The sequence below is a fragment of the Sebastes umbrosus genome, chromosome 12, assembly GCF_015220745.1.
Source record: "Sebastes umbrosus isolate fSebUmb1 chromosome 12, fSebUmb1.pri, whole genome shotgun sequence".
Classification (NCBI taxonomy): Eukaryota; Metazoa; Chordata; class Actinopteri; order Perciformes; family Sebastidae; genus Sebastes; species Sebastes umbrosus.
This window is the reverse complement of record NC_051280.1, coordinates 12,668,016-12,692,576: the sequence shown is the minus strand read 5'-3', so window position 1 is coordinate 12,692,576 and position 24,561 is coordinate 12,668,016. Positions and strand designations below refer to the sequence as shown.

Sequence of the window (24,561 nt, the reverse complement as noted above, 5' to 3'; positions counted from 1 at the left end):
CTTCAATCTTTATAAAAGGCTCACAAATATACCGTTTCATAAAAAAAGGCTTGGTAATCTTTAAAAGTAACATTACTCAAACACTAGTAAACACTAACGACTATTTTCAGTGGTGGATTAATACATATTTGGTAGTGAGAGGACAGTGTATGTGGGATTGACTCAAAATAAACTGTGTGTGTGTTCATGTTAATACAGAAACCCAGCACAACAATGCGGCTCATTGGTTAGTTTTAATAGCTTTTTGGGCAACAATGGAGCTGTAGGACAAAACTTATTATTATTGCATCATTGGGATGAATTCATTGTTGGTCTTTTCATGGGATCTGCTGACAATAAGACATCCTTTTCAAGTGTTGTGATGGCACTGATCAAATGGAGGCACCCCCAAACTGTCAAACTAGTGACAGACAAGAAAATGGTGAAATATCTCTCTACTAATGCTCAGTAAACAGATGCTGAAATATACAAAGATGTCTATTATCATTTGCATAAAAAACACACATGTACATCCACCTAAAAACAAAAAAAACACCTCCATCAAAAATAAATAAATAAATAAATACTGTCTCCATTAGGCTAATCGGTTTTCTACGCTGGAACACAGTGTGAAGACACATCATCTCACCTCATCAGACATCGGCGGTGCCTGAGATATCACCTGATAACCATATCAAAATATCATGTTTAATGGACTGACGCATGAATGAACAGACACAGACCAATATGGAAAACAGGCACACAAATGAAAACGTGCACACACACACACAGCACAAGGTTAAATAGAGGTGAGAAAGACCAGCTCAAATATCCCCCCTCATTCCATTTGTGGCAGATCGAGTCTTAAAGTGCACTCAAAGCAGGCCTGGAGCAGACTGGTTTGAATTACTTCACATTAGAGTCTATTCAGCATTACAGCTTCCTGCAGACTGCAATTTCATTTATGTGCATGCGTGTGTGTGTGTGTGTGTGTGTACCCTATACTGTAGCTTGATGATTACTTTCCAGTCAGCACTCTTTGAAAATTGAGATATACTATATTCACAAGTATAGGAAGGCAGCATAATATTCTTGATTCCTACATATGTTCTCTGCTTATCTCCACGTCGCTGCTTTCTGAGCAGTCTTCTAGTGCTGTGCATCATCACAGTGAAAAGAGCACCCCGAAGGTCAACAAGTTTCTTCGCCCGTCAGCGCCGCAGCTACATCAGAAGTGATGACTCATCACGTCATATGATAGTTTGCTTGATAGCTCTCTTTTTATTTCTGTTTGCGAACGGCAGCTATGTGACTGCAATGTAGAGCCTGCTGTGCTCAAAATGTGTGAAAAGGAAGTTCTGGCTGCAGTCTGGTGACCTCGGGTGCAGCAAAAAAAAAAGAAAATCCATTAATTTGAAGCATATTCACTTCCTGTTGCGATAAAGCTGGCCTTGTCCAGTCCTCCTCGCACAGAATTCAACCTGGCTGAACTTTGACTTGCTGAATTGAAGAATAATTTATGTTCTTTATGTGATCTTTTTTATTTTTAATTTGGGGGAGGTCAACAACTGTTCTTGAGAAATGCCTAAAAAGGTTTACAACAAAGGGAGACTTATAATACTGTACAGACGAATTTAGATTTTTCTCAATTAAATTAAATATATTTGCCAACACTAAACAACTGCTATTGACTGCAAGTGGTGAGAATGTATTTATAGCTGCTTTTTGTGTCGAATGTTATCACCTGGTTGAATGGGCGTTATCACCGGTTATATATGAGTTAGAATGGGCCTGCTACACCTACTAGTATGTTCAGAATCATCTATTCACATGGTTGATCACGATACGAATACAAGACGATGACGTCGACCTCTAGAGGCCGTAGTAATTCTTACAGGAGCAGAGGAGGTGTGAGCCAGGTGATGTACTAAAGAGCGACAAAGCCCGTTTGGGGTGGCGGTCAGGGACGATGGATGGGACAAACACAGGACTTTCACCTGTTTGTGTCATGTGTGAAACCAAAATTCAACGTTGACTTATTTTGCTGTGTTTTTGTTACGCAACTTACATGCTTATTTTAACCCAAACCATGATCTTCTCCTAAACTTAAACCTGCAGTAGGAAGAATGTTTTTGACATCATTGGCCAAAAATTCCCAAATAACATTTCAGCACATTGTAATTCAAGCGTTCTGGGAGAAAACTAGACTTCTGCACCTCCTCATGGCTCTGTTTTCAGGCTTTAAAAAATCTAGCCTGTGACGGGAGACTTTGGCCAATCACAGGTCATTTCAGAGAGATATTGGCTGTTCATTTAACGGAGGCAGCTGTCAATCACTCGTGAACTCCAATCAAACGGTCAAACTAAACAGCGCTGATCAAATATGAATCAATATTCTGTTACTGTAATGCCTATTTCTCGCCTAAAATGTTTTGCTCCGGCTCGTGGGCGGTGCTTGGTATTTCCTCAACTTATCTCAACATGGCTGCCGGGTCACAAACTTACTCATTTTACAGCTAAACAGTATTTGATCAGCGCTGCCTAGTTTGACAGTTTGATCGGAGTTCACAAGTGATTGACAGCTGCTCAGAGACAGCAGGCTCCAGCTCGGCTCTGATTGGTTGTTTTCCTCCGGTCTGTGAAATCTTGCAGATGCCATTAGGAGCACCGGAGGACACAGAGGCACATGATTTCTTTCAGATTACCTGTCTCATGCACTACTGTCAGGATATAGTGACCGTTTAATAAAAATAACTTTCGAAATGGGTGTTATATAAATACAATGGTGCTGGTAAAGACAATATTACATAGTTTGTGGGAGGCAAATGTTTTCTAGCTGGCCGTCTTTTCTGTAGCAGCCTACAGTGTGCCAGCAAACCTGCCAGCAATATTTCTGTCGCCGGCTGTTTTTCACCACAGTGTGCAAATAAATTCACAATGCCAAATCTGGTGTGAGAGCACCATAACTCTGCTGCAGACTTTCAGCCCAGAAACACAAACTATCCTGTGTTTGTGCCTGAGAGGGCAATGCCTCGCTGTATACTTGTACTGTATAATGCATGGTATCTGGTACTATTTGGCCACAAAGTCCTCATTCCGTTTCAATATTTTATTTGGAGTAAACAAAACCTGCACAACAGATATCATCCCACTCCATTTGATATAAACATGAATGTTTGTCGTGTTGTGAATGTCTGAGTGCACCCTCAGGGCGGAGGTAATTGGGTTGTAAACAGCTGGAGGTTAGTACACAGCGGCTGATGGCAGGATTAATGAGGATGTAAATTGCTGGGACGAGGGCAGGCAGTGTAAACAGTAGTGAAAGAAAAGTAAACTGACCCCTCAGGTTGTTGTAGGAAGTTCTTCATGGTCTTAACCTGCTGGAAGTGGCACGACATATCTGTGGCCAGCACCATCTCCACCACCAGAGCCCGCAGCTCTCTGGATGAAAACAAAGGAGAAAGGGAAAACATGAGCCATGTGCTGTATAATGAACTGTCAAACTCACAGATAATAAAAGACGACTTATTTCGGAAGTCGCAAAAAGTAAATGAAGCCAGCCGACGCAGTTTTTGAGAGCTATTTATAATATCTGCTGTGACAAGCCCCGGCTTATGCTGTGAGAAATCGGATTGCAGCTGTCTCCTCTAATATATTATCACACATAACAGTTCCATTTAGCACAAAGTTGTTGGACCTTGAAGGTAATCCAACTTTTCAGATTTTTTTTTTCACATTTGTTAATCTTGGAAAATAAGAGATAAGTTCATTTTGGGCTTTGAACAGGTGATGTGTACATTGTGAAAGTGTTCTGCTTGACCTGCCTGGTTTCCACCTGTCATGTCTATCTGTCTCTAGCTACAACATCTCTGACTTTTATTTCCCTTTGCTGACACTCAGCTCCTTCATCTCTCTGTCTCTCTTCCTCTTATTGTCTTGTCTAAGTATCTCTCTCGCTGACCTCCAGTCATCCTTGGAGAGGTTGTAGAGGATGTTCATCTCATCGTCGTCCTGCAGCAGGCGGTAGGCCGCGCTGACATGGTGACTCTCCAACACTGAGCGATCATTGTACAGGATAGCTGTGTCTGACCTGTCAAAGAGAGAGCAAAGCAATAGTTCTATTGCTCTATATTGGAAAGAACAGCTTATAAAGAAATAATGAAACCCTCGATGTTGCAACATCTTCAATTTATCTGTCAAAATTGTCACTTAGGAGGAGCTCCATTGTAGAAAGGGAGAACAAAATCAAACAAACAAAAAAAAAGATTTTTCTTACCAAAAATATAAATAAAGCAATATACACACTTTCAAAGATATACAGGTTCTACACAACACAAAACTGATTAGTGCTCTATAAGATAGGACCCTCAGTATGTTATTAAAATTGACCACTGCCACTATAGGGGTGGAGGGAAAATCGATACAGCATAGTTCCGTGATATTTTGCGTGGCAATATTTTATCGATACATGGACGTCACATATCAATTCTTTTTTATATAAACTAATAACCTCTTAACAATCCGACGGCCGCTATTCTGCCTTTCAGAGGTTGTAGCGGGCTCAGTCTTACAGCGAAAGTGAAGATACTGATACATGTCATCTTAGCTTGTCGGGAAGAATGCTAAATAACGCTCCAAAGTTACGCTAAATTTTGGTGAGGAAAAACTTGCATGGCCATTTTCAAAAGGGGTCCCTTGACCTCTGACCTCAAGATATGTGAATGAAAACTCTGAGATGAACAGTGTGAAAACTGTTTCTTACTAGGTAAAACAGATGTTGACAAACTGCATACTTTGCAGTTGAAAAAAGGTAATAAATCGCAATATATCTTATCGCAATAGTCAGCATATCGCTAAATGTTTAAAATCTCAATAAGATCGTGTCGTGACTTGAGTATCGTGATAATATCGTATCGTGATTCCCACCCTTAACTGCCACTAAGGTGTTTGTAAAGATTAAGATTAGATAACTATCTAGTTCAGTGAGAGTAAATCAGTGAATTTGTTTGAAAATAAAACATTAAATAATCTGGAAGGTTTCCCTTTCTGAAATGTATCATGTATAGAAAACATTTTTGGACAACACTATTAAATAAAGTTTTAGAAGTTCAACTTTGTGAATTCAAGTTATCTGGACAATTGTACGAAGAGCTGTAGAAAATGGACTTGTAAGGATTCACTTGAGAATTGTATTAAGACGGTGTTTGTCAACAAAATGAGTAACTTTAATTATAATTATAAGGAAAGGTTTTGTTACAATGTGTTCTCTCCAACTCCAGTTCTCAAGGGCAAAGAGTCTGGAGTTCATTTGGACTCCCGTCCTGCCCCAGTGTTATTACTGCACTGCAGGCGATCTCAGTGTGATTGTAAAGCCCCCTCACTGCAAATGAAAACATTGATCGGGTGAGTCACAGCCATGCATTTTTGATTTTATGATCCATTACCTTGTCTGAATGTGGAAGTTGTTTGTGGTCCCCGTGTGCTCGTAGTCGTGCACCGCTGCCGCAAAGATCATGGCAAAGATCTCAAGCTCAGTCAACCAATGCTGCAGGCAAAAGAGGAGAAGAAGAAGAAGAAGAGGAGGGGGGAGGGAAGAGGTGGGGTGTGAGGTAAAGATAATGAGGAAGAGGGGGATATTAAGAGAAGTATATAGAAGGAGGGGTGGGGGGGGATGAAATGGAAAAGACAGCGACATCGACAGGAGAGAAGGAGGGGAAAGTAATGAACAGAAGAGGAAAGAATGGACAGAAATTAGAGGAGAGAAATGAGAAGCCAGTGAATGGAAAAAAGGGAGAATGCAGGGAGTGGTACATCACGACAGAAAGATGTAGAGGAGAACAGTGATATAAAGGATGCAGAGGGAAGTATTTGGCATGAGGAATACATTACCGTCAGGGATAAAAGAAACAAATGGGGAGGAGAAGATAGAGGAAAGGTCAGATGAGCAAAAAGGAAGCTTTAAATAAGACAAGCTCTATTGAGAATCACATTTTAAACTGTCACTTTAACACTCCTTCCCCTCAGACAGGGTCTAGGTCTGGTTCGTCTCTGTTACCAAATATAAATGAAAAAGTCAAACTGTCTTTAATTACATTACGAGTTAATGCCGTCACAAAACCTTTCAGCTAAAGTTGCTTATTGCTGTTTTTATTATGTGTACAGCCCTTTGAGGCATGCTTTGTTATAATGGGCTATTATAAACTTTAACTTGACTTGACAAGGTGAGGATGTACATAATACTTTTCTATTTACGTTTTTTTTAGGTCGAGTTTAAACCTTTTAAGACACAATTCGTGACTACAGCAAAGAGGAGGATGATGTGAAAGTAGCAGCAACTGTAAAAGGAATAGCTCAACGTTTTGGGAAAGGTGTTTATTTGTTGTCTTGTCGAGAGCAAAATGACAAGATCAATACCACTCTCACCCACTCTGTTTGTACGGTGAATATGACGCTGCAGCCAGCAGCCAGTTAACTTCGCTTAGAACAAAGACTGGAAACAGAGGGAAACATCCAACCTGACTGGCTGCAACTGACACATAACCCTGCGTAACACCACAACGTGTGATTCTTACACTTCAGTTTTTGTGTGATATGATGTGTTAGTTAGAGGGCTGTCAATCGATTCAAATATTTATTCGCGATTAATCACATGATTGACCATAGTTAACAACGATTAATCGCAAATTAATCGCACATTCTTTATCTGTACAAAATGTACCTTGATGGGAAATTTATCATGTATTTAATACTCTTATCAACATTGGAGTGGGCAAATATGCTGCTTTATGCAATTGTTTGTGTATATTTTTTACTGGAAATCAATGAACAAGACAAAACAATGACAAATATTGTCCAGAAACCCTCACAGGTACTGCATTTAGCATAAAAAATATGTTCTAATCATAACATGGCTACCTCAAACCCAACAGGCAACAACAGCTGTCAGTGTGTCAGTGTGCTGACTTGACTATGACTTGCCCCAAACTGCATGTGATTATCATAAAGTGGGCATGTCTGTAAAGGGGAGACTCGTGGGTACCCATAGAACCCATTTTCATTCACATATCTTGAGGTCAGAGGTCAAGGGACCCCTTTGAAAATGGCCATGCCAGTTTTTCCTCGCCAAGATTTAGGGCAGGTTTGGAGCGTTATTTAACCTCCTTCAAGTTAGTATGACATGGTTCGTACTAATGATTCCTTAGGTTTTCTAGTTGATGCCAGCCATTTCACTCTAGCTTTAAAACTGAGACCACTACAAACTAAAAATCGCAAATTGCGTTAAAGAAATTAGTGCATTAAAATAAATTTGCCTTAAAGCGTGATTATGGCGTTAACTTTGACAGCCCTAGTTGATTAGTGAGCTTTAGGTAGGTGGATTTTGTTACCTTCTCACAGAGCTAGGCTAGCTGTTTCCCCCTGTTCCCAGTCTTTATGCAAAGCTAAGCTAACCGGCTGCTGGTAGTAGCTTCATATTTACTGTAAAAACTAGTGTTCATTTAGTCTAAGTCTTAGTCCTGAGCTCAAAAGTCCAAGTTTGTATTAATCCTATTTAGTCAACCTCATCGTTTTTATGTTTCATTTTAGAGAGGTGCTGATTTGATTCTGCAATTTGTTTGGCCTTAGTTGTAGTGTTGTACTAGACTGTGTTGCTACCATTTGCATAAACTGCATAAGATAAGATAACCAATATTTAGTTTTAGTTTTTATCTTTTAATTCCATTTTAGTCACCTCTTTTTTCGTTAACGTATTATAGTGAAATTAACACTACAGTCATGAGAGTATTTCTTCCTCGTCTAATTCTCGGCAAGACAGTAAATAAGCGTATTTCCCAAAATGTCAAACTATTCCTTTAACTGCCAGAAAAAAACAGTAATTGTGAAAATTGAGTTTCATCATGTGAGCAACACCCACACAACCACCTGAATCTAGAGGTAAAGACATCAATGACCAAAAGGCTGTGAATAGTGTGTGATTTTATTTATAGGTGTTGATGTTTAATGTGTGAGTGGCTGCAGCATCCACACACCTGTGAGTGGGAATTTTCCTCTGAGATGTGCATGCATCTGAGTGCACTCACGTACACAGAGTGGGGATTTAGCTCAGGACGCCCAGTCGATATTGGTGACTAATCAACAGTGGGGGATGGGGGAGTCATTAAGAACGGGGAGTGGGGGTCGGGAGGTGGATGGGGGCAAGATGGCCGATCCATCCTTCAGTATATTTCCTCACGGGGCCGGCTTTATGAATGACCTGTTGATTGTTGATTTAATGGAGTCTGGAGGGCCTGCGAAATGATAGATGCTGTTCTCCTGCTCTCCCAGGAGCCCGTGGTTCTAGCAGTAATGTGGTTTACTTCGCAAGGCGCTGCCCAAAGAAACGCACCATGTCGACAGCTGTCGCAGCCACCTTATTAAGGTGATTAAATAAAAACACTGGAAGCGGGGGCGGCCAGCTGGTTGGCTGGTTTGGGACTTTGAACTTGGCTTTAGCGAAGCTAAGGTTTTTTTGGAATGAAATCAGCATCTGAAATGCCCTAAAGTCACTCCAGTGGGAAGCAGTGAAATATAGGTCACCAGATGGAAAAGGAACAAAAGCAACATGAAATATGAAGGGCAGAAACGAGGCAACGTTTGGGCAAGACGACAGAAAACATTTGACTTCAAATGTTGAGCCGATGACCATTAATGAATGTCACATTTTGACAGATATTCTAAGAAATGCGGGTTGATGTTCTCAAAACCTGCCCTGAGCAAGACTGGGATGTCTTGTTTCTCTAATGAAAGAAAATAATAAAAAAAACAAACCGTATTTAGAAGATGACATGTCAGACAAAGCTACAATTAGGCTCGCATACAGCAGCTGACAGAGATGTTCTGAACACCATGTGGATAAAATGATTTCCTATTGGGAACCAAACCTGTTTCGCCTATATGTTCAACTGGTTTCGTTGGGTTTTTAACATGTAGGTCAAATCCTACTCACCACCATGCCAGTCTTGAGTAGCAAGTAGTGTACAGTCTGTGTGACATCAGCAGCGTGCATCAGGTTGTGGTAGGGGTTTTTATGTTTGCTGTATCCCACTTCTAGGGCCTCCACGAACGACACCACCGCAGAGATCGGGATCTGACAGCAGACAAAAACCACAGCGAATGATTACCAGTTCAAAAAAAAAACAAAACACTGCAGACAGTAAAAAAAACTTCTTAAAGCTATTGAGCGATTTAAATGATGAGCGCATACAATTTCAATGCACGCACAGTTCCCTCAGCATCTGAAATTGATGTCATAAAATCGCGGATCGTGAATCATTTAGGCTACTGCAGACCACGATTACATATTCATGTCGGCTTCATTGCCAGTGTCATTTACTCTAAGATGCTGTCACTTAAAGTGGAGTGTCCTCAGCTATAAGATGCTGTGGAAAATTATTAGTATCAGATGAGATAAAGTATGTCCAACCCCCTTCATAATATGGTCATTGTTGAAATACAACACGATCTAACACTTAAGAGATGGAGAAGTGAGTGTGCTGACTTCCATCAAATCAGGCTCGGTGAAGGGGAACTGGGAAGGTTATTGTGATCTGCACTGAATATATCTAGTTTCTCCTTGTTTTAATGACACAAAGCAGTGACCAGTGGTGTATATATATACATATTAAGGTATGTTATATCCTTGTGGCTTTACCTTGAAACGACTAATGAGGTCGTATCTTGTGAGCAACTCGTAGAATATGAATTTAAGAGCGTGCTCCCCGCTGGCCTCGTTTAGAGCGAACACGTCAAACGACCACTTGTCAACATGCTGTGTGGGGAAGAAAGAAAATCACATAATGACATTGCTGCTCCTCTAACAATGTATTCATTCAAAGTCTTGTAAATAGCTGTGTAGTTAGTGTACAAATGTTTCATATCTGTGTGCTTCTGCTTTGGATGTGTGTGCACGTGTTAATACCTTAAGCACAGATATGACAGAAGGGGGGTAGCTGAGTCCCACCATATTGGAGGTACGTCGGTACATCCTGTTTGGATGAGATAACAACATCAAATGAAGCGCACCGCTGAGTTTAAACACCAGAGGTTACCACACAGGCCCCCAAACCACAGCCTGCGAGGTTCCCCACCAAGACCCGCTATAAACCCTCAAATCAACACAACTCAGCAGGAAACTGTGTTGAAAAGGTTAAGTTGAGAACAGCACCTGCAAGTCAGCTTTTTTTTTCACATGAGGGATAGAACATAGATTCATTTAATCACTAAATGCCAAACAAGCTGTGTAATTCTCCATGACATTAGTGGAGTCTTTAGAGGTAGTTGGGAGGCAAAGTTGGTGTACACTGCTCAGCATCTCAAAAACAGTGGAATACAACAAATAATGCCATTATTTTGAAAGTAGATGTCTTACAATAGCTTCCATGAACGCAACTAAATAGCAAGCTGGCCATTTTGTCAGAACGGGACATTTTTTTCAAATTTAAAATGTTGGACACTTCATGTTTCATCTCAGTTCCACCTTGTCATTTTCATCCTCCCCTTCCCAATCTTTCCTCATTGTGAACGTCTGAAAACAGACGGCCCTCTGTAAAAACAGATTAAGAAAGATTATAGCTTACATGTTTGAGGCTTACTGATTTGAACAAATGCATGTTGCATGTTAGTGTGTGATAAAGCACAGCCTTGGAGAGGGAGAGCCGTTTGCAACTCTCTGAATGATTGTGTTTAGCCGGGCTTGCCAAGGCTGTGATGATGTATGGTGGACTCAGGTGAGCGAGTCACTGCGGAGAGGATGCACACACATATTTCCAACAGATTGAGATGTTAAAGGACTAGACCAGTTTTCAAACCCAGCTGTAGCGCTGTGGAGTTTTGAATTGTCTTTTTCACCTTCTCGGCTGCCTCTATGTTTTCATTCGAGTACACATTCAAGTTCAGAGAGATTTGAGAAATATGCAAATCAACAATAATCCAACCTAGACAATTTCCTGTATCCAAAATTACTCCCCTGTTCACTTACAGTATTCACTATCGCAGTATCACTACTCCCTATAGATCACTCAATAATTTAGCAGTAAATTGAGATTCCAGATATTCATAAATCATAGTTGTTTTACATCATCATTGAAGTGTTTTGTTGTACAATTTTGGCATCTATAAAATGCAACACATTGCATTGCATTGCATTGTTATCAGAAAGCAATGTACATGGTTAAATTGTGGACATTAAGTATCGTGTAAATTCCACACAATTTAGACACTGAAATAAAATGGAGAATAAACATAGTGCACTGTATAAGGGCTGCAACTAACAATTATTTTCATTAACGATTGATCTGCCGATTAATTTCCTTATTAATCGTTAATTGTTTGTTTATAAAATATCAGAAAACAGTGAAAATGTCCTTCCAACTATCCTACAGTGCATGGTGTCATTAAATGTCTTAATGTCTCAAAAATATTCACTTCAGTATGAGACCAAGAAAAGCAGCAAATTCCGATCAAATCATTAGAGAACCTGGAAATAACCTGTCAAATATCAAAATAACAGCTGATTGACTTTCTTTCAATGGACTAATTCTTGCAGAAGGAGATTTTGGACATAGTTATTGTGCTCACTGTGTTGGATTACCTACAAAAAGTTCAGTCTCTACATGTTTTCATATCAAACTAAAAATTAATTTCTCCCCGGAAGGTTAGAAAATCTAATTTCAAAACGCTAAAACACTGTGTAAAATGTCAGTAATGTAAAGGGTATGTGAAGAAAATGCAATGAAACGTGTAAGAACACGTGGTTGTGCATTCATTATTCAAGGCCAAACTAAAGATGTTGATAGAACTCCTTTAAGTCTGTCTGGGCTTCGCCTGATAGATGATAGATTTGCGATTTCAGTAAGGGAAAGATAAAGGTGACAATCCATATTAATTATTCAACATTGATGACTACTTGCCGATATGTGAATGCGTGCTTGTGATTAACACACACACGTTTACCTCTCAACAAATATGCCAGCCTGGACGGCGTGGACGATGCTGCGGAAGCGAGGTTTCTCTTCATTGCGGCGCAGCATCAGGCCCATCTGGCGAGTGAAGGTGGAGGCCAGCCAATCCCTCACCTCTGAGGGCACCGACTCTGACTGGATGTCACTGAGCTCATCCTCTGTGTCCACCAAACGCCTGAAGGGAAGGAAGAAGGGAGGGATGTTAGCTAAAAGATGAAACCACGTGGAAAAGGAAGGGGAAAAACAGACAGATGCAGAGAGGGCTTACTGAACTATTTGGCATTTATCACAGCTCTACTTTCACAGGGGATCAAACTCAAAATCCCAGCGGTGTCCATCAAATAACATCACCTCTTATATAACATCAAAACATCCCAGGCCTCTTGAAACACGATGATGGGGAGTATTCAAATCCAATTGTGTGGCATAATTCCCCACAGCTACCCTGTTGTGTTGACATGTACAGCGGATCAAGAGCAAAGCCTGTTGGTCTCCACCCACTGAACTGAATACATGTTCTTATGGCAAAGAGAAAGCATTCACATCGCACTGATAATCACGGTGCTACATGGATTCTGCACTGGATAGTTCATCATCCTCCATCCTGGAGTGGTCGTGCCATCGCCGGCCCTAATCTGGTGGGATCTAGATGACGAGAGGCTTATATAATTCCATAAGCCTGGTCATATCTTGGATGCTGGAGCTGCACTACACTATTGACATACATTGACCTTGTATATTCCCTAACCGTAACCATACCGTAACAACGATCTTTCCATGATCTTAGCCAAGTCGTTGTCTTAACCTAACAACTGTATAGGGGGTGTCAGATCAGTTATTTTGTTGTTTAGGGATGAGACGTTGTTGACTATACATCTGACCACATTTGTCACATAAACATCATATTCATCGGTGTAAGAAGTATTTAGGTTATTTACTGAAGTAAAAGTAGTAATAACACTGTAAAAATACTGCATTACATTTAGAAGTCTTGCATCCAAATGTTACTTAAGTAAAAGCACAGAAGTAAGTCAGAGTTAATATTACTCCGCCAAGGAGGTTATGTTTTCGGTTCAGTTTGTTTGTTTGTCTGTTTGTCATGATTACGGAAAAACTGCTGGCCCAATTTTCATGAAACTTTGTGGAAGGGTGTAGCTGGGGCCAAGTAAGAACCCGTTACATTTTGGACCGGATCCGAATCACGGGGCGGATACACAAATTCGCTTTCACTTTCGTTAACATGACGAGATAGGGCATTTGGTCTGTGCTCTCCAAGTGCCCTTCTAGTTATATTATTGAATCATTGTTATTGATGCATGAACATGTAAGATGTAGTTAAATGTTGTAATTGGTCATGGTGGAGTTAATTTTTACTGTTTCGTATGCTTTTGGGTAGTTTAATCTATGACTAGAAAGGCACTCGGAGGGCACAGACCTCCGCCAAGGCCAAATGCCCTATCTCGTCATGCTATCAAACGTCAAAAATAACTTATGTATCCCCCTTTATTCTGATCCACACCAAAATAGAACAGGTTTTTCCGTGGTTCATGCTACACCCTTCCCCTAAGTTTCATGAAAATTGGGCCAGTAGTTTTTCCGTAATCCTGCTGACAAACAGACAAACAAACCAAACCGAGAACAATACCTCCTTGGCGGAGGTAACAATACATACTTTATCTGAAAAGATAGTAAGTACTAGTAGCTATAGCTGTTATATAAATGTAGTGGAGTAAAAAGTACAATATTTCGCTCTGAAATTTAGTGATAAGTAAGTACAGAACTTCAGTAAATGTACTTTATAAGTAGTTTAGAGTTAGACTTGGGAACCGAAAGGTCGCCGGTTCAAGTTCCCCATGGACCGAGTGTAGACTGGTAGCTGGAGAGGTGTCAGTTAACCTTGAAACTGTTCCCCGGGGGCTGTATAGTAGCTGCCCACTGCTCCTAATATACTGTATATACTTAGATGGGTTAAATGCAGTAGCTTAATTTCACTGTGCTGTGCCATGTAAAATGTGTGACAATAAAATTGGATTTACAGATATACATTTAGTGTATCATTCGTCATAATGGTGTGAGATTCTGTAACCAAGCAGAGACAAAATGGTTAAAATTAAACTAGGAATTACAGCACAGGTCAACTGCCATACTATTGATCGTCATCCATTTTCCAAAGTCTGGTTTTTATCAGTGCTGCGCTGTTGTTCTGAATAAATGAACCATGTCAATACTTGGTCCACTGTAGAAAGCTATTGTTTTCTTACCTCGTCTCCTCGATGTAAACGGATTCCAGCACCGACGCTGCATACTCAAGGTTTTTCTTGAGGTCAGTGAGGGAAGCCTCTCCTCTCTCCAGTTGCTTCACCAGACATCGTAATCTAAAACAGACATTCAACAGTCATTTAACAAATGGAATTACTCCCTTGCCATCTTGACATGATAAATTAATTGCAACGATATTGGATTAATGTGGTCTGGGTTCCTGGTGTGCGCTAGGCAACATTTTTGTTGTCGGTGAAAATAAACCTCTTGGTCTAAAACACAAAGTGGGACAGCAATAGACAGCAAACATAATACTATTTGACCAATAAGCTGAATTTAATTGTGGTGTTGGGTGAAGTACAACCTGGCCAGCAGTGAGCCAACACAAAACCAGAGAAATCTGGTGTTTTTTTATCTTTCTATTTCTGATTTGGTATTTATATACGGAGCGGACGTCGGCAGTGGCCGTAACAATCAGCTAGCTCCAGAGCTCTGGTATCGTGCATGCTGGCTCACTACTGGGACACCTAATGGGAATGAAGCCATTATTACCGTTATTAGTTCCATGTGTGCATTTCCTGCTATGACAAGCCGACATGTCTGCAGACTCTGGTTGGACTCATTTGCATGTGTTGGCTATTTGAAATAAAATAGCTTTAATATTGCAGTTCTCGGTGCTCCTACAGTACTACGTGGCTTTTCATTTTATTAGATTGCATAACTGGATCGTGACACTTGTTCTGCCCTTGACTGGTTCAGATTGCATTTGTGTAATCTTGAGCACTCCCACAGTAACTCATAAAGACAGCAAAGTGTTTTAAAAAGTTATTACATCTTTAATGGTGGCAGAAATGTCTAAGCAATTGCTGATTTTGTGCGTGACAGTTTAAACGTTAGCTTAAAAAATACTGCTAATCACCGCATATACCAGCTGGGTTTATAAAGTGTTCTATATATAGTTAACTGATTTTACACTACACTATAATGAGGCTCTTTCCTGCATGCAAACTGTATTATGTGGTGTAGGTTTACCTGGAAAAAAATGAGTAAATTTAATATTTCAGCAACATAACATTGCAAAAGTGTGATATCACTGAAACGATCAAACACCATCTTCTCTGTGATATATTTTTCAACACTAATTCACTTGTGGCCACAGATCAATGTGTGTAATGTTATTTCAAATAATCTCGGGCCCTGGCAAAAACCCACTATAAATAGACACCAAAGAGCAAAGCAACTTAACATCAATTTCTGCACAGTGCAACCTCTTGCTGTATACCACCTGCTGCTGTGCTGGAGGTCACACGCTCCCTTTCACAGTGAATGCCCACAGAGGCTACGCTTGTTGTTGAATTATTAAGCAGAAAGGTGGAGAGAGTAGGAGGTTTCAGATGCTCACATTGATTACATTCCCTGGCATCGGTTGCAATTTTGACCAAGTAAACGCTGCAAAATGTTTCTGTGAAGAAGGTTGGGGGAAAAAAGTCTCAATCTAAATATTCATGATTGTAGTTTGGCTCCATTTATTTATTTTTTTATGGCCAAAGTTGGGGTTGGGGTCTGAATGTGTTGTGCGTTCTTTACAGAAGTGAAACATCCCCTACATGCTACCAGAACATTTTCAACGCTGAGCAGACTTTCTTTTGTCAAAAGAAGCCCTCAAAAATGGAGGAGTAGTATGCAATCTAACTCTATATCTATCTTCAAAGCTTCAATGTGGAACACTCACATATACTATCTGCTGTGTTATAATATCAGGTGGGAAATGCTGAAAATATTCTGGGTATTTCCTCAAGTCCACCTCTGCAAAAGCGCCACAAAGTCATAATTTCCATATTCATGCAGAAATGGCTGTTTCCCACAATTTCATGGCAATCTATCCCATAGTATAGCAGACATTTCACTCTGAATCAAAAATATCAACCTATAGGGGATCATCAAAGTCATAAGAACACATTGTCTGGGAACCATGAATGTCTGTTCAAACATTCATGGCAAACCATCTGATATTTGTTGAGATATATCAGTCTGGACCAAAGTGGTGGACCGACCAACCAACAAACAGACCAGCATTGCCATTCATAGAGCCATGTCGCTAGTGACGCCCAAAGGCAAAACATCTGATTGCACGAACAAGATGAATCTGTTCCTTTAAATAGGCCTTGTGGAGGTTTCTTGTAAATAAACAAAAGTAATGTTCACTTGCAGGGAAAAAAAGGGGGGCCAGAGCACACTGATAGGCTTGCAGTCTGACTGACTTTTGTTCACATTCAGTGTGTATCCTTGAGGTCTAACAAATGTGTCAGGTGTATTTCCTTCATCATAAAACATTTGCAAAGCTGATTGTTTTTTTTTAAAGTATTTTACATCCTGTATTGTTTACATCCATGTTTTCTAACTTGCAGTCATTTTCTTCCCTTTCTTTGCTGGCACATTGCAGCATATCTTGGCGTGTTACCGCCTTCTGTTGATCACTGTTGAATAGCGTGACAGCATTGTTAGCATAAGATAAACAAAAAAAAGGACCCACTCAGAAAAAAAAAAGACTCCATAGAGCTATTAGAGATCTAAAACCTCTAAAGAATCTTTAAATATGATAACAGCTCTTTCGCGTGCTGAAATCTCTCTCTTGAGCTGCTGACAGCTATTTTAGGAATCATAAGGAAGTGAATGGATGGAGGGTAAGCTGCAACTCTACAATCACAGCACATGTCATTTGGTTGGCACTAATGATGGTTATTAAGAACAGCTGTGTGCCAGTGAGCTGCCCTGCTAATACACAAGAATAGAAAAAAATACCCTACCTCCTTCAACAAAGCTCCTTGTCAGACTATAATTCACCATAAATGTGGAAAATTTGTTCTGTTGGTCTTTGACTTTACATCCTGAATTGCAGAGGTGCAGGCACACTGTAGTCACTTGGAAAGCCCGCGACATCAGCACATGTAGCCTACTGAAATAAATGTCTCTGGTGAGTGCTTCTGTAAAAATGCTTTGTCACAGGCTCATTGCTTTTGTTCGGTTGACAATAGACTAAACTGAATGGCCAATCAATTTTTTGTTGTTCACTCAAAAGATAATTTACCAGATGTGGAGCATCCAGGAGGGCTTTATAGTGAGAATTAATGCTTTTTCAACAACAATTTAGAGAAAGACATCTCCTTTGTGCATTGCAGGATGCAGGACAAAAGTGAAAATCTGATACAACCATTCAGAAATAAACTCTGTCGACTACAGGCTTGTGATGATGAGCCGAGTGCCAAAACGTACGATGAATCAATGTCGCTGACAACCATAACAAAATTGGCTCATTTCACCTGCTGTCATTACCAAGGAAGGCAACACGCTCGGGTTAATAGCATGGGTCAGGCCCAAAGTAACTCCCGGGCACAGAGCCAACTCTGGGAAATTCAGTTTAAGCCAGAGGAAAAGCCGCTAGGGTGGAGGGGCAACAGCCTTGTAATTTGCTATGGCTTAACACTTAGTAGTCAGGCAGCGAACTCATTTTTTCAATTCCCTTCATTATCAACTTCTCACTCTTGATTTAAGTGCTCCATGGGAAGTTAAAGGGAATCTACTCTCTGAGAGTTTTGTAAGTCAAACAAGTTGAATCACATGGATTAAAATTGTTAATAACAGCAAAAAATGAAAGGAGAAGTAAACGATTAACCGACTGATGGGATATACTGCACATAAACATTATAGTGTATAAGATGCTTTTAAGGCTTCAAATAATAATTTTCATTATTAATTAATCTGTTAATTACTTATCTTCTATAAAATGTCAGAAAATGGTGAATATCCAAATCCACAGATTTTCAATTTACAATGAAATAAAACAGAGGAAAACAGAAAATCCTTACATTTCACAAGATGGAACCAGAATGTTTGTGTGGTAAATGACTTAAACGATTAATCAATCAACCAATCGCTTAATTGTTTCAGATCTAGATGCTTTAAATTTTAAGAAACCATGTGATAAGTACTAATGAACCAGATAAAGTTATGCAACGGTGATACTGTAGAGCAGCACAGTGCATGTAGGAATATAAATGTAAATACTGACAGTGATGTGTGTTAAAATATAAACAGAAGTTATTAAGTATATATAAAGAGTATTGCCTTGAAATACATTCTGCTCAAACTGCTATCCTGAGAATATTGCTAATACATATACATGAGATGTGGTTGACAGTAGTGATAAATATGGTGAAGGCAGTGGACTCAGCTTAGTGATTTGGGGTTATATAAATAAACCTGTTGTGGCTGCACCAGAACGCAAGCAGCTCAAACTCCTGCGTCATCTCAGTCTGAACAACGCTGTGTCATCTGCAAACTGATGTAGTTTGACAGAGAGCTTTTATTGGAGGTGCAGGAGGAAACAGCCCACAGCCCTGACCAGCTCCATATGAGTTCAGGGTCATGTGTGCTTCTCAGACTTATTATGTGATGTCTCCTGTTTGACAGCTCAATATTTCACTGACTGCTGCAGCCGAGCAGGGTAAGCTGGTAAAGCTTGACCTGTAGGAGCTCTGATATTACCACCTAAAAAATCCTGACATGTGTACTTGAGCTGTCATGATTTGAGAAATGAATGTCATCACATATCTTTGGGCTTTATATGTGAACTGTAACTGGTCTAATAGTGAGTCTGTGCTGGCTGGGAAGTGGATTATGACAGTTTTTTCAAAGGTATTTTAACTTCAGAGGTCAGAGTTATAGGGCTTTTTAGGTAGGATTAGTACATTTATGATTGGAAAATCAATATTTTAGCAGAATAGGCACATCAGTTTGCTTTTTATTCCAAGTCAAATATCAGACTTCAGGGCTTTTTCAACTTTTTTTTATTATAGTATAGGAAACATTAATCACCAGCTACAATCATGCAGCACCTCCTAACCATAGTCTCATGGATGTTTTTTCCAACTAAATTGACAAATTCCAGTGGCCGCTAGGTTAAGCAGGCCAGGGACAGAGCGAGGCAAAGACATGAGCCTCCAGCTGTCTGCCTCTATATCTGAAGATGAGAGATTTATTTGTTTTCCCTCAGATAGGGTGAGCAGAGAGCCCAGAGAGGAGATTAGAGTCGGTATTCAGTATCTTCCTCCTCTATTCTTATTGCCTCCAGTTCTTTGGCCCCAACTGACCTGCTCAAAAAGAGAAGAATGGAAATACAAAAAAATGAAAGGACTGGTGTCAAACTAGAGCCGCCCTGCAGTATACGGTGGGGCTCCACAATGCTCAACCTCTCGACAGCTGTTGTGACAGCCAGAAGAGAACATGAAAAGAGAGAAATTAAACAGCAGAGAGTAACGTAGCAACAGCTTTTTCCTTCCTCTAACAATTGCTTTGTCACTCAAGCAAAAAAACACTCCCTGCATACCCGCAGGGAAAAACATAAAAAAAAAAATGAAATGTATTCCATTCTGACCTAACTCATAATAAAAACAGGCCCATTTCTGCTTTGAGAAGCCGCAGCAACAGTCAGAACCTATTTTCCACACCGCAGAAAGCAGGGGAGAGGATAAATGGTGCTGGTTGAGGAAAGAGCGCTGCCTGGATGCAGAAATTGGTCACCGCCTGTGTTCCAATGACATTCTAGCCTAGATGGTGTGTAATCAATGGCTTGGGGTCAATGTAATCACCCGGGGAGATTAGCGTGCTTTCAGGGAACACACACAGGTTTTCAGGCTGATAAGCGTAAAACAAGGTCTGTAAAAACATGATGACTCAGTTAAGCCGTGGTACCACTTATTCTGCAGCCTCTACTGTGATTTGTTACTGCAGCGGAGAAGAGGTTCGTCAATAAAATACTAGAGTCCTGGGACGTCTACATTTTGGCAAGACAGATGAGGTGAAGCAGGAATCTGAGACATGGTTTAATCTGGAGTTGGCCTCTGATCAACAGAGCACAGCTCACTGTTTTCTACTGTGGTGAGCATTCAATTAAACTCTATTTAACTCATTGGATTTCCTCTACAACATACAGATCAGCCATCGGAAATGGCTTGCTGTTGGAAGAGTCCTATGATGTATTTGAATGGAATGAACAGATATGTTTAAGTAGTTGTAGCATCTTTGAATTATTCTGATGACATACATTTGTTTTTCAAGGAAATTAAACGATTCCACTGATTCCACCAAAGTAAGTTTGCATTTACTTGTATAGAAGTTTTTTATACTGTCTGCCCGACAGTAGACAGCATTTAAAAAATGATGATCAAAAAATAATTTTGAATTTGAGCTGAAATAAGTCAATCTATGAATTTAAAGAAAATCTCTATACATCTTTATAACTGATTAATCATTTAAGTAATTTTTCAAGCATAATGTCGCATTTTCTGTTCCAACTTCTCAGTTGTGATGAGTTGCTGCTTCATTTTGTCTTATGAGACAGTAAACTGAATAACTTTGGCGGTTTCAACTGTTGGTCAAACAAAAAAATACATTTTTAAGACATCAGCTTGGCCTTTGGTAAATTGTAATGGTTAATTTGGATTATTTTCTGACCTTTTTGCAGGGCAAATGATTTATTATAATTTTAATGATAATGAAAGGCTGCCCAATTTGAATGGAATCTATTTCTTCCTCAATAGATGGCATTATGGAAAAATAGGGATTTTCGCAGATGTCACTATATAACTGTATTTGCTAAAATACTGTATATTTTCTTTAGAATGTATAAAATGTGTTCCCTCTGAGCTTTTGATGACAAATAATTCTGCACAAATTTGGAAAGAAAAAAATATTAAAATGAAATGCATTGTTAAACATTGCCAAATATTGTCTTCAGATTCATAAAACATTCGTAGTACAGAGAGTACAAGTCAGTGTGTCCTGTTAAAATGTCCTCCCTCCTCTCTTATTCAGTGTTGCTGTGGAACGTGAGCTAAATGCCTAAATAGTATGTCAATACAAATGTTAATGTGACACCCACACTGAGCACACTGAGGTGGCCATTCAGTTTTGGGTGGGAACAGCAACAGCCGGCTCTGGCTGAATGTTTATGATGCCGTTGATGGCTCCAATTAAAATTACAAATACTGTTACAGTGCAAGCGAGCTGCACTCTCTGAACAATATTGGTAACTCCTTCAAAAAGTTCCGATATCTGTTCTAAACAAAGCCTTTCCCGTGGGAGGTTGCAAATGACAGATGTGACAAGAATGGCGGGGGACAGAAGAAAACCTTAAAAAAGATCAGTGGTTGGCTGAATGCAGCCCACTCATGTCAGAGTCTGCCAATCAAAACCACAAGATGAAGGTAAAAAAATCTTCAATAACGCTATGAGCACAAAATAAAAAGGGAGTCAATCCTTTGGATCAAAAATCTTTGTTCATATTGTTGAAGGTGAAATGAATCCAGTGGTTTAATGCAAAAAAGAAAGACTACATTCAGTGAAAAGACCGTGCAATACATTTACTGTCCATTCTTTGTTGAGTATCCACCATTTATGCAAGACACCAAACACAAACCCATGAGCTATTTTGAGATACCATGCAGTCTTTTTTTCTGTAATCACTGAAAATGAACAAAATTAGCAATGATGTTATGCACGATTCACTCAAAACCTTCACCCAGTTTAGGTCAATATAGCACAGATGAAACACTGAGTTGAATCTACCCAGTACCAATGGCTTGTTTGGACCCAGTGTTGTAGGAAATTGTTTTTATATGTATATGTTTTATGTGTAGCATGTTCATAAAACAGAGACAACATACCCGAGTTACCACCTGACTTCAACCTTGCATACCACCACCTTCAGTCCTCAGCTCCATGTAAATCTATAAAGTTGTTTTATTGCCTTTAATGCAGATGTGAAGCATTTGAACATACACTATATATATCAGCAATATGACCCCTTTTAACAAAATACAAAGAGTAGTATCACAGGGCATTGTAAACATGGTGTCCATGGTTACACCAATGTGGACATAAAGATATAAAGCCGTCAGAAAAAGCAGCTTCAGCAAATTCCAGCCTGCACACAGTGACTCAATGAGAGGCAATGGACCATTTGGCAACCGCAGAGGGTGGGTGTTTGATTTACCAGCAGCCAAGTCATCATTTTAAAAGGTTGAGCATTCATCTGCCATATGGGCTTTTAGCGTCCCGCTTCATTCTGAAATAAAGCACCATGAATTCATATTGCAACCCAAGAATCTTTATTCAAGTGCAAACTATGATAAGGTTTATTTCACAGTAGATGATAAAAATGGAGACTGTTCTGATGTTTTCCTGTGTATTCAAATTGATGTTTTCCTGTGTCATTAAATTGATGTTTTCGTGTGTCATGAAGTTTATGTCTTTGTGTCATCAAATTTGTTTTCCTGTGTTGTTAAATTGATGTTTCCGTGTGTCGTCAAATTTATTGTTTGGCGTGTCACCAAATTCTTTTCATGTGTCATCATATTGATTTTATGTCCTTAAATTTATGTTTTCACGTGTTGTTAAATTGACGTTTTTGTGTGTTGTGAAGTTGATATTTTCATGTGTCGTGAGATTGATTTCATGTGTCGTTAAATTGATATTTCTGTTTGTTTTCATGTGTCATCATATTGATTTTATGTCATTAAATTGATGTTATTGTGTGTTGTCAAGATGGTGTTTTTGTCGTCAAATTGATGATTTCCTGTGTTGTTAAATTAATATTTTCTTGTGTCGTGAAGTTTATGTTTTCATGTGTCATCAAGTTGATGTTTTTGTGTTGTCAAATTGATGTTTTCGTGTGTCATCAAATTGACATTTTCGTGCTGTGAAATTGATGTTTTTGTGTGTCGTCAAGTTGATTTTTTGGTCTTAAGTCAAATTGATTTTATTCCTGTGTCGTTTAATTGATGTTTTTCTGTGTTATCAAATTGATATTTTTGCGTGCTGTAAAATATTTTTTTTGTCTTTCGTTAAAATAGATTTTTTTCTGTGCTGTCAAATTGATTTTTTGTCTTTTGTTCCTTTTTTTTGTCTTCCTTTTCTTTCTTCCAAAAAAGTTTGGTTAACCAGGGGTTTTGTTTACAACCTGTCTGATCATCTCACAGCGTGTGTTTCTTGTCCCATTTGATTTTGTTTCAGCAACGTCATTGTGTTCCGAGATCTCAACTCTTAACTTTAGTGCAATGTTTGTATTCCCAATAGGAGCAATGGTCAAAAGTATGGAAATAAAATAAAAACTAAAGTTTGAACATTTCCGAATTTGACACTCCCCAATGATGCAATTCAGCAATGTGCTACACTATATACTTTTTTTCCCAAAAAAACTTGCCTTCCTTTAAAATCAAGCCTTTATTCTCCCCATAAAGTATCCTATACGTTTAATTTGATCCTTTTCTGTAAACTCCATCATCCTGTTTCAACAGGATATACATCACATGTAGCAAATAATGATACAATTTAATGGCACCTTCATCTTTCGAGTTGGCAGGTAAGAAAATGTTGAGAATTTGTTGGAAGAATATTCTTTAGACCAAAGCGTTTTAGAATGCCAAAAAATGATAATGATGTCTTACTGTAATTATCAGAATTGTAAATGCCATCACCATTTAAAAAAAAATATGTCTTTTTAATGGAGCATAGCGCCTCACCTTCCGTGCAGGCTGACCACATAGAGGGAGAACATTAGGTTTTGAGAGATTAGAGAGGCTAATTAATATAATATGAATGCAGTGGGTGTAAGTATATGAGTCATTGTATTGTTGTATGTGCGTTAATGAGCAAGTGTGTATGCATTTTTTGTTGTGTCTACAAGAATCAAAAGCTTTTTTCTAAATCCAAACTACATTTCTTTTAATCCCAGTAAGCAATTTCTGAGTTCTTGGAAGTCATTTGTTTTGCAGGGAAATACAACAAAGCCAACAGCTTAACGCAGTGAGTCTGCACACAAGCAGCATTACGACAAGCTCAAGCAACTCAAGCTTTGTGTACCTGTGTGTGTGTGTGAGTGTGTACTAAATGTGTGTTCTATGTGTGGGTGTCAGCATGATCTGGGCCTTATGTGACGTAGCTACGGTAGGCAACACCCAGTGGAGCACGTCACAGCGTGGCCAGCAGCCAGAGGAAAGTCCCAGACCTGACTAATCATACAGAGTAGGACACTGCTGGCATAGCTGAAGTAACATTTTACACCTGCTTGGAAAATACTTAAAAGAGGGATATCCCAAAAATCATCTCACTTAGTGCATGAGTAGGAAATGTTCAAACCTTATAATTCGAACATGTGGTTCAGCTGATTTACTCAGTGCAAATGGGTATTCTCAGTGTTAAAATTAGAATTATTATGAGGTTAAATTTGCCGTTAGAAAAATATTTACTTAAGATGTCAACTCTGACT

General features: G+C 39.3%; 1 protein-coding gene across 4 annotated transcripts in view; it reads right to left on the bottom strand.

Annotated features, from left to right (window-relative positions):
• The window catches only part of pde1cb (phosphodiesterase 1C, calmodulin-dependent b), a 107,659-nt gene that overhangs the window by 13,157 nt on the left and 69,941 nt on the right, over positions 1 to 24,561 (bottom strand). For all 4 annotated transcript variants that reach the window (XM_037787836.1, XM_037787837.1, XM_037787838.1 and 1 more), the window contains 8 exons: positions 14,237 to 14,350; positions 11,968 to 12,150; positions 9,935 to 10,001; positions 9,668 to 9,784; positions 8,963 to 9,103; positions 5,424 to 5,524; positions 3,941 to 4,069; positions 3,319 to 3,420 (listed from right to left, as the gene is read on the bottom strand). In XM_037787836.1, the coding sequence (XP_037643764.1) occupies positions 3,319 to 3,420; positions 3,941 to 4,069; positions 5,424 to 5,524; positions 8,963 to 9,103; positions 9,668 to 9,784; positions 9,935 to 10,001; positions 11,968 to 12,150; positions 14,237 to 14,350 (954 nt within the window). The remainder of the gene's footprint in view (positions 1 to 3,318; positions 3,421 to 3,940; positions 4,070 to 5,423; positions 5,525 to 8,962; positions 9,104 to 9,667; positions 9,785 to 9,934; positions 10,002 to 11,967; positions 12,151 to 14,236; positions 14,351 to 24,561) is intronic.